The sequence below is a fragment of the Salpingoeca rosetta genome (assembly GCF_000188695.1).
Source record: "Salpingoeca rosetta unplaced genomic scaffold supercont1.35, whole genome shotgun sequence".
NCBI classification, from domain to species: Eukaryota; class Choanoflagellata; order Craspedida; family Salpingoecidae; genus Salpingoeca; species Salpingoeca rosetta.
This window is the reverse complement of record NW_004754899.1, coordinates 209894-219893: the sequence shown is the minus strand read 5'-3', so window position 1 is coordinate 219893 and position 10000 is coordinate 209894. Positions and strand designations below refer to the sequence as shown.

Here is a 10000-nt window from a genome sequence, read left to right as displayed (position 1 = left end):
CAGGTCCACCCTTCAGAGTATTCAACAGGCACCTTCACCGTTGTTGTGCAAAGGTGAGTCTGTCCGCTTGTCTGCCTGTCTGCCTGTTCACGTCTTTTACACACACACACACACACACACACACACACACACACACACACACACACACACACACAGTCAGACACACACACACACGCACACTCACAGACACACACAACACACAAACAAATTTTGTTCGGCTCTCGTGTCTAACATGGCATTGGTGCTTGCCATCACATATGCGTGTGTGTGTGCAGCGTCACAAAGGAGGAGAAAGCGCAGTATGATCAGTTGCGCCAGCAACAGGAACAGGAAGCACGTGACAGGCAGGCAGAGGAGCAAGAGGCAGCCAAACAGACACAGCGGGACCTGGCCGAAGTAAGGAAACGATGGCGCGAAGCAGCACAACAACAGCAAGATCGGTACAGTGACCACCAACAACAACAGCAGCAGCAGCAGCAGCAGCAGCAGCAGCAGCAACAGCGGATATCGCAAGATGAAGACGACAAGCGCAACCCAAATGATACACAGCAGCGCCAACAGCAACACGACACCACCGGCCAACGCAGCAATGCCCAGGCACCATGGACAACGATGGGGAGGAACAGCGGTACTGAGAACGGCAACACGCCAGCTGGGGACGACATGGTGTCAACTGGCATCTCCAGGGGTCTCAGAATCGCAGACACCGTTGCCACCTTTTTCGATAAGGACAGCCAGCTCCGCAAAGGTATGGGGGTGTGTGTGTGTGTGTGTGTGTGTGTGTGTGTGTGTGTGTGTGTGTGTGTGTGTGTGTGTGTGTGTGTGTGTGTGTGTGTGTGTGTGTGTGTGTCCGTCTGTCTGTCTGTCTGTCTGCCTTAACACCCGTTTTTTACGTCGCCGGGGCATACATTGCACATCACGATGGCTTCACTTTCGCTTCCTCACCCATACATGTGTACGTGCAGATGTGGTTGAACGCGTGAAACGGGGTGCAGAGCAGCAAGCACAGAGCTTTGGCAGAGCGTATGATGTCCTCCTCAGCAGGCGGACTGTGGACAAGGTGGGTGGTTGTGTCTGTCTCTGTCTGTCTGTTTGTCTGTCTGTCTGTCTGTCTGTCTGTCTGCCGTTACGCCCACATGAGTGAGGCTTATGCTTGGTTGCTTCCAGAATGATGGTACGGCCTTCCTCCCCACGAGTTCTCTTCTCTCACCTGCATCCCCCACTTTCTCCTCTCCCCCCAACCGACCCACCAACCAACCAACTCACCAACCAACCAATCACATGCACCAATCCACCCACCACCTCAAATGTGCGCAGGCCTCGGATATCGTGAAGAAGACGCCAGCAACAGCCCGCCGCGCCTGGGACTGGCTCCTCTCCGTCGTGTCAAGCTGAATAAACACGTGTGTGGGTGTGTGTCTGTACATGTGCGTCTGTTTTCGTGTGTGTGTCTCTCTCTCTCTCTCTCTCTCTCTCTCTCTCTCTCTCTCTCTCTCTCTCTCTCTCTCTCTCTCTCTCTCTCTCTCTCTCTCTCTCTGTGCCTGTGCCGGGTGTCGCACACGTGCGTGGCTGCTCTTCTCTTCCCTCCATCACCACCTCCCCTTCCCTTCTCCCCTTCTTCCCCCGGTTCACCGTCCCCAGGTGTCTCACGCAACACCAGATCACGACAAGTTATGCTCATCCTATCCGCGTGTATGTACGTATGTATGGGTACGAATGCGTGTGCGTCACGTCAGTGTTCACCAATAACACAATCGAACGCAACGAGCTGAAAGCACACGGCCACGGCACCACCTAAATTCCCACGTCACGTCACATCACATCACATCACTGCACTCCTCTCAACCCCGAAATCATCACTGCACACACGAGTGAACAACACGCGACACAACTCGTAAATCAAGGAATGCGGCGGAGATAATACGAGTGTCCGTGCTTGCTGCCTGAAATCCACGTGCCCTTCCAAGCAATAATTACATGATACATGATACACACACGACACCACAGGAAGCTGGCCTCTTTCTGAAACAATCACAAGAACAAGAACAAGTACATGTGTGTGTGGGTGTGTGTCACAGCTCTGTTGAGCGGGCTGTGACCGTTTGATCGTCCCGCAAATCCACCAGCACTTCACCACGACCACGACCACCATCCCCACGACCACCGCCGTAACCACCACCATCTCCATGACCGCCGCCATTACCACCATCACCGCCATCCTTGCGCTTCGCCCGTCTGCTGCTGCCATGGAACATGGGCCCAAACGGCCCGCTTTGACGCTTGCTACTCACACCACCACCACAACCACCACCACCATTTCTGTTGCCACTGTGATGAGTGTGGCTGTTGGTGTGGCGCTCCCCGCCCAGCTGCTGCACCATCGCCTGCAGCTCCTGTGACACTTGCGTGAACGTTGGTCGTTGTGTCGGCTCGTGCACCCAGCAACGCTGCATCAGCGACACGTATGCGTCATCAACCGCCCTCGCACGCTCCTCATCAACACCGTCGTCACCACGCCCCCTTTCCAATAAAGAAGGTGGACAGGCAGGCCGCTCCCTCCTGTCCACAACAGCATCGCGCAACTGCCCAAAGAATCTGTACTCTGCATACGGCACGTCGCGTGCAAGCGTCTCCCACATGACCAGCCCAAAGCTGTACACGTCCACAGCGAGCGAGTAGGGCTGTCCCGCCAGCACTTCTGGCGCCGACCAGTGCAGTGTTCCATATGTGCTCGTCGTGTTCACATACACGCGCGCATTTGCGTCGGGCATTTGCGCACCAGGCGCCTGGTTGGTGTTGTTGTTGCTGCTGTTGCTGTTGGTGGTAGTGCTGTTGTTGCTGCTGAACACGCTGCCCGTGTTGTTGGGCGTGGTGCTGGCGCTGCTGTCTGCGCCACTCCCATCATCGCCGTCACCAGCACCACCATCACCATCACCACCAGCATCAGCAACATCAGCAACACTGCTTGTGAAACGACGCTTCAACCGCCACCCAACACCGCCACCACCACCGTTACTGCTGCCATTATCATCATCACCACCAGTGCTGGTGCTGGTGCTTGGGTTGGCACCTCTGCGCCTGTTGCGGCGTGTGTCCTGTGCACTGTTTGTCTTGCACAGCAGCTTCTTCGCCGTGGTGAAATCAGCCACCTTCACCACCCAGTTGTCCGTCACCAGCAGGTTCATACTCTTCAAGTCCCGGTGGATGCGCGGCGGGTTGAGCCCGTGCAGGTACTCCATGCCACACGCCGTGTCCCGCATAAACGCAACACGCCGCCGCTGGGTGATGGCGCTGCCACTGCCGCTGGTGCCACTGCTGCTGCTGGTGTTGTGGATGTGGTCGTGGAGTGAGCCGCGCTGCACGTATTCCATCACAATCAACGACTCCGACCCGCCAACATACGCGCCGAGGAAGAACACGACGTTGCTGGACGTGGTGGTGGTGGGGTGGTGGTGGTGGTCGAGACAAAACGAAAGAATTGGCGCAAGTGAGCTGGTGTGGTTTGAACTTGGAGAGAGGAGACAAACGAGCGCGCAAGCAACAGCGAGTCACACTCACACGCAGACACACACAACACACAAGCAGCACAGCATTACGCAGCACGGCCTACAACACAACACAACACAAACACAACACAACGCAACGCAACACAACACAACACAACGCAACACACCAACACAACAACGTAACAACGCAACAACGCAACAACGCAACAACAAGACTGACCGGTGCCTGAGGGTCTTCATGAAGCGAATCTCGCCCTCAAAGGCGTGCATGGTCTCCTCGTCCAGCAAGTTCGTGTGTAGCTTCTTCACAGCAACGCGCTCGTCGCGCACCAGCCACGTTGCCAGCCACACCTCGCCAAACCCGCCCTCGCCGAGTCGATGGTGATACACGAGGTCGTCCGGGCTCACCTCCCACGACGCGTGCAGCTCAAGCAGTTCATCGTCCTTCTCACTCAGCAGCCGCTGCTGCAGGGCGGAGGTGGTGCGCAGACGCGTGAAGTACCGGTACACGCGCCCCGACGTCAGCAGTGCGACCAGCAGCAGCAGTGGCAGCAGCGTGACGAGCAGCACGCGCTGGGTGCTGACGTTGTTGCACCTGTCGCCGTAGAAGAACGAGCGACAGTGGCAGCGGCAGCGCGCCTTGTTCTCGACAAACTCAATCTGCTGATGCGTTGCATGCACGCAATACCCGGGCACGCACATCTGGCATGACGTGGAGCTCAGGCCCAACGTAGTTGTTGCGTTCTGCCGCCGCGTGCCAACAGGACAGGGCGTACACGTTTCTTGCGTCAGGTCTGCTCGGAAGGAGTACTCGTCACACCGCGCGCACGTTTCGTTGAGAAACGACGACGCCACGCCCCACCCTGCGTTGCAGCTGGGGCGCATCACGTGGATGCTGTCTGTCAGCCGCCCATTACCGGCACCGCCAACAGCAACAAACGCGCCCTTGTGTGCAAAGCACGCCGCGCCATATGTTGCGTCAGGGCGCAGCGTGGGCACGCGGTTGTCATCGCCAATCTCAGACCACGTTGGCTCGCCCTCGTTCATCTCCAGCATCCACGTCGACTGCCAAGGGCGGCCGTCAATGTGCCCGCCGTGCATGACGAGCCGTGACGCCCCCACCTGTGCACTGCACGCGCTGGATCGCGGCGCCGGCCACGCGTCCTCGTCCAGCGTCTGCAGCGTCCGCACGGTGATGTTTCGGATGAGCTTCTCCGGGTCCGGAACAATCTGCCGGAAGGTGACGTCATCGCACGTGCACGCCTCCCACGGCACGCGGCAGCCGACCGCAAACATGTCGTGCGTGCCCTGCGGCGCACTGTCGCGGCCATTGTACCCGCCAAAGATGACCACTTCCTCTCTGCCGTCGCTGTGTGTGCGCAACATCTCCATCGCCGCCAGCGTCGGCTGGTGCGTTGCAGAGGGCACATTGCAGCCAACCCACCCCTGCTGGGGTGTCCAGAAGTGCAGCAGGGGCATGGCGAGGACGGGGACGTTCGCACCACCAGTCGGGATACCGCCAACGGCAATGACGGTGGAGCCACGCCTGAAGCAGCGGTGGCCGTACATGTGCAGCGACGCGTACGTCGGGTTGTCGTCCAGGGGGCTCGTCACATTGGCAGAGCTCCTGTAGTTGCGGAGGGAGGTAGGTGGTGGGCGGAGGGAGGATGTGGGGAGAGGTGAGAGGTGGGGAGAGGGGAGTTATGGGAAAGGCGTGGAGACAATGCAGTGCAAGCGCAACGCTCAGTGCACGTTATGCAAACAACCGCAAGCGCACACACGCACGCACGCACACACACGCACGCACGCATACGCACACACACGCACGCACGCATACGCACACACACGCACGCACGCACGCACGCACATGTAACCACACACACATCGCCACCACATCCTAGTGGTGCAGCTTACACATGGAAGAAGTAGTCGTCGAGGGCCGGGTACTGGTTGGACGTCGTGCCGCCGGCAATCAACACGTCATCGCTCTCAGGAACATTCACGAGACAGAACCCGAAACGCGCAAACACGGCGTTTCGCGGGTTGGGGCGCGTGACGAACGTGGGCATGTCGCCCAGCTTGCGTATGTCGAGTTTGTCTGGAATGAGCAGCCAGGCCGTGTCGTCGGGACCAGGGGACGCGCCGCCAGCGAGCAGGAAATGCGAATCGTCCAGCTGCACCACCTCCGCATACGATCTACCATGGTGGTGGTGGTGGTGGTGGTGGTGGTGGTGGTGGTCGTGGTGGTCGTGGTGGTGGTCGTGGTGGTGTGAAGGGAGCGATCATGTGAGGGTTGGGGAGAGGAGTGAAAGGGAGAGAGTGAAAGGGAGGGAGAGAAAATAGTGGGGTGGTGGGATGCACAATATCGCAACGCAGACATGCATGTTGACACGTAGGCACATGCTTGAACCTGTGTGAGGGTTGCGTAAACGCCTGGAGGACGCTGAAGGACATGACGCGGTTGTTGAAGTCAAACACTTCCCACACAGGAGCAAGGTCCCCCGTCGCGTCGTTGAGGAACACGCCGGACAGCACACCGCGCCCGTTGTGCACCTCCGCAAACGCAAACCCGCCGCCGAGCGCAAAGCTGCGGAGCGTCTCTCTGTTGGGAGGAAGAGAGAGAGAGAGAGAGAGTGTGTGTGTGTGTGTGTGTGTGTGTGTGTGTGTGTGAAAGGTGAAAGCATGTACATCAACAAAGGCCAAGCACTTGACAACTGACACATTGATGCACGCACACGCACACGCATACACTCACGCACGCACGCACACATCCTCTCCCACCCAAAAGAACACGGGTGCGGCGTACCCTGCCGACCACGGGTGGTCAGCGCTGGGGAAGACGTTTGCCAAGCGCCACACAAACTGCTGGTGATCGGTGCCGGGGACAAACTGGCCCTGCAGTGATATCAGCTGTGGTGGTGGTTGTGAAATGTGTGATTGGTGAGCTTAATGTTACATGGACGTGAAAACAACACACACACACCCATGGACAAGCACGCACACACACACACGCACTCACACACGCACGTACACACACCCATCAACAAGCACGCACACACACACGCACTCACACACTCACTCACACACGCACACCCATCGACAAACACGCACAATTGCACACATACATTCTCTGTCATACACACGCAACAGCGCACCTTTCTGCCTTTGTCAAAGTGGCTGCCCGGGCTCGGAGTCAGGAAGTAGTGGATGGTGTCGTCGGCAACAGCGTCAATGGCGCCGCGCGTGTATGCTTGCGGCACCGGTGACACTTGCACGTGCTCAAACACAAGCGCCGTGCCTTCGGTCACATCGCCACGTGGGACTGTTGCCGCGAGCATGTCTGTGTTGACCACTTGCTCCTCCGTGTACCCGCCAAAGAGAATCAGCTGCCTGTCTGCGGTAAGCAAGCTCATGTGGTGATACACGAGCTGCGGTGCGCCCTGCACCTCAAGCCGCGTCCACATGCGCGTACGAATATCAAACAAGTGCATGTCGCGCAGGGGATCGATGCAGATGAAGAAGAAGCGAACACGCGCCGTCGGGTCGTCCTGGATCTTGTGGTCGCCGCACCCGCCGTGAATGATAAACTGGAACTCGTTCAGCTTCACCATGGCGTGTCCGTGGCGCGGCTGGGGCGGGTTCTGTGTCTGCACGGGCTCCCAGTGGCACTCGAAGATGCGCTTGGCAAAGTTGGCGTAGATGTTGACCAAGAACAGCTCCTGCATGTTCTCAAACTTGTTGGGACCCTCTCCGGTGGGGGTGAGCCCGCCGTAGATGAAGATGCCCTCGTGATCAGCAAACTGCACAGAGGTGTGCAGCGTGAAGCCAGACGGCGACACATCAGGCGTAAGGTCCCGGCACCGGCGCCACGTCTCCACGGAATGGATCTGGATCTGGTTCACCCCAATGTTGCCCGGCACGCTGTCCCACTTGGTGCCGCCGAGCTGGATGAGGCGGGTGAGGTTGGCCACCGTCGTGCCTTGCAGATCCTCTTGGTGCTGGAAGGTGACCACCTCTGTCGTGTGGTAGAGCACTGGCGTGTACTGCAGACTTGGGACCTCCACGGGCGAGAACCGGTTCTTGAGCACGGGCCCAGACACGGGCGCACCCTCGTCGCCTTCCTCGTCATCGTTGCTGTTGATGATGTCGTTGCTGTTGTCGTTGTGGATGATGTCGTTGCTGTTGTCGTTGTGGATGATGTCGCTCCGTTTGATGCGGCTGCTGCTACTGCTGCGGACAGGGAACCCGCCGATCAGTGGATCTGGCGCCAAAGCCTGTGCGTTGTTGTTATTGTAGTTGTTGTTGCTGGTGTAATTGTTGTTGTTGCCGTTGTTGTTGTTGCTGCTGTGATTGCCATCTCGCCACTCACTGTCGCTTGTGGCCACACAACCACATGGGGGAAGAACACCAGTTGCCACCACCACAAGCAGTACCACCAACGCAACCAAGGACACCTTCATCGTGGTTGTCAGTGTGTTGGTCCAGCTGGTGTGTCGCCTGTGGTCTGGTTCCTTGTTTCTTTGTTTGCTTGCTTTTCTTGCTTGCTTGCTTCTTGCTTGCTCGCTTGTGCTGTTCGTGGTGGTCGTGCTGCGAGCGCACAGTGTTGCGAGCACGGGGATGGTGTTAATGCTGCATCGAATCACATGTGATAATTCAAAACTTTCACACGGCTGTGGTTGTTGTGGCAGGCCGACACAACAACAACAACAGTCACGAGCCAGCACCTGCTCAGTGTCGGCAACGGAAGGTCTGGAAGGCTTCGAGCCAGTGCGTGTCGTTGGTACACGTCACTATAGGCACAGGATCGATGGCTGCGCTGTACAACGCGTGTGTGGAGAACGAGCTCGGGATCGTCCAGCTCTTGCTGCAGCACGGATGCGATGTGAACTTTGACACGGGCATGGTCAGTGAGTGTCATGTAATGTAACGTTGCACATCACAGCCAATGTTGCATCTGTTGGAATGGCTGTGCTCGTGCTTGTGAGCGTGGGTATACTTTGCGTGAGTGGTGATGGTGTGGTGGAGAGGGAGATGGGCCTGGTGTTAGTGGTGCTGCGGTGTTGTGGTGTTGTGTGAGGCGGGATCAGTGGCGTGCGAGGCGCACATGGTGCAAAATGTCACACTGCGTGTCACTGCCCTTGATTTGAGCAGGGCGTGACGCCGCTTCATGCAGCGAGCGGCCGTGGGCACGAGGCCATCGTGCGCGTGCTGCTGGAGAATGGTGCCAATGTCAACAAGATGGCCAAGCTGTCCGAGTTTAAGGACCATGTCCCCACGCCGTCCGATCACGCACCACCGGTCGAGCACGGCGTACGTGTTGTGTGTGGGGGTGGGGGCAAGGGGAGTGGGTGAGGTTGTCTGGGTGTGTATGTGTGTGTGTGTGTGTGTCTGTGTCTGTGTTCTGCGTGTGTGTGTGTGTGTGTGTGTGTGTGTGTGTGTGTGTGTAACAGTGAGAGTGAGAGAAACTGTATGTACAGGTCCTTCTGTCCGTGTGATACTGTGTGTCCTGCTTCCAGAGCCGTCCTTGTGCTTGCCGATGTCAAGCTGTTTGTTATGTTTGATCTTCTCTCCTTCGTTGCCCCTTCACGGTGTACCTGTGCGTCTTTGCCTCTCTCTCACCTACACACACTCTCACGCACGCTCATCACTGGCCTGTCTCATCTCGATCGCGTGCGCAGGGGTGGACACCGCTGCACCTGTCCATCGGCGAGGGCCAGGACCGCGTGGTGCGGCTGCTGCTGGAGCACGGCGCTGGCGTCGATAACACAGACGGATACGTAAGACAGTGGTCATGGTGGCAGTGGTGACGATATTGGTACTGGTGTTGCTTGCTGGTGCTGGTAGTGCGCTTCATGCATGCTGTTGGGACCAGGTGTCTGTCTGTTCGCAGAAGCAGATGCGCTCACGCAACCACTGCATACTGTGTACGTGCTTCCTCACACGCGCGTGCGAACGCGACCTGTCTGCCTACACGTGGCACAGGGCTTCACACCGCTGCACTATGCAAGCCACCGCGGGTTTGCGTCCATTGTGAAGATTCTGCTGGAACACGGCGCCGACGTCAACCACGCAGCACTCAAGGTGCAGCCGTGTCGTTGTGTGTGTGTGTGTGTCTGTGTCTGTGTGTCTGTGTGTCTGTGTGTCTGTGTGTCTGTGTGTGTATGTGTCTGTCTGTCTGTCTGTCTGTGTGTGTGTGTGTGTCTGTCTGTCTGTGTCACTGTCATTGTAACGGCCTTGAGAGAAGTTGTCAACGCGTCCCATGACAAGATATACCAACCCGACCATTCACACATTCCCTACATCACATCACCGCCACCAGGATGTGGCCCCCCATCCACAGCTGCAGCATCAGGGCCGCACGCCGCTGTTCTCTGCCTGCGAGCAAGGTCGGCTGGATGTGGTCCAGGCCCTTCTTGATCACGGCGGTGACGTCCACGCAACAGACAAATACGTGAGCCTGCACTCGTGCTGATGGGATTTGGGGGGGGGGGATG

General features: G+C 57.8%; 3 protein-coding genes across 3 annotated transcripts in view; 2 read left to right on the top strand and 1 right to left on the bottom strand.

Annotated features, from left to right (window-relative positions):
* PTSG_10166 (uncharacterized protein) overlaps window positions 1-1474 on the top strand; it is a 2014-nt gene extending 540 nt beyond the window's left edge. Inside the window, exons 2-5 of the mRNA XM_004988446.1 lie at window positions 1-53; window positions 276-748; window positions 966-1060; window positions 1318-1474. The exon at window positions 1-53 is cut by the window's left edge and continues 6 nt beyond it. Coding sequence (XP_004988503.1) covers window positions 1-53; window positions 276-748; window positions 966-1060; window positions 1318-1395 — 699 coding nt within the window. The 3' untranslated portion in view covers window positions 1396-1474. The remainder of the gene's footprint in view (window positions 54-275; window positions 749-965; window positions 1061-1317) is intronic.
* A 200-nt stretch (window positions 1475-1674) lies between these two features.
* Window positions 1675-8125, bottom strand: PTSG_10165 (TKL protein kinase). Its single transcript, XM_004988445.1, has 6 exons — window positions 6662-8125; window positions 6313-6416; window positions 5917-6108; window positions 5421-5702; window positions 3727-5133; window positions 1675-3426 (listed from the first exon to the last, which is right to left on the bottom strand). Exons 1-6 carry the CDS (start codon window positions 7964-7966, stop codon window positions 2073-2075), a joined length of 4644 nt encoding a protein of 1547 aa, XP_004988502.1. The 5' UTR covers window positions 7967-8125; the 3' UTR covers window positions 1675-2072.
* Window positions 8126-8195: 70 nt separating this feature from the next.
* The window catches only part of PTSG_10164 (uncharacterized protein), a gene marked incomplete at its 3' end in the record, with an annotated part of 4204 nt that continues 2399 nt past the window's right edge, over window positions 8196-10000 (top strand). The window contains exons 1-5 of the mRNA XM_004988444.1: window positions 8196-8409; window positions 8658-8816; window positions 9185-9283; window positions 9489-9587; window positions 9826-9957. Of these exons, the coding sequence (XP_004988501.1) occupies window positions 8314-8409; window positions 8658-8816; window positions 9185-9283; window positions 9489-9587; window positions 9826-9957 (585 nt within the window). The 5' untranslated portion in view covers window positions 8196-8313. The remainder of the gene's footprint in view (window positions 8410-8657; window positions 8817-9184; window positions 9284-9488; window positions 9588-9825; window positions 9958-10000) is intronic.

Bases quoted from the DNA above. Each gene is read 5' to 3' on its own strand.
- PTSG_10165 (XM_004988445.1), bottom strand. From the start codon at position 7,966: ATGAAGGTGTCCTTGGTTGCGTTGGTGGTACTGCTTGTGGTGGTGGCA. The intron at 6,417-6,661 runs GTGCGCTGTTGC...CCACCACCACAG, and splicing joins ACTTTGACAAAGGCAGAAAG to CTGATATCACTGCAGGGCCA. The intron at 5,134-5,420 runs GTAAGCTGCACC...CCGCAACTACAG, and splicing joins GACGACTACTTCTTCCATGT to GAGCTCTGCCAATGTGACGA.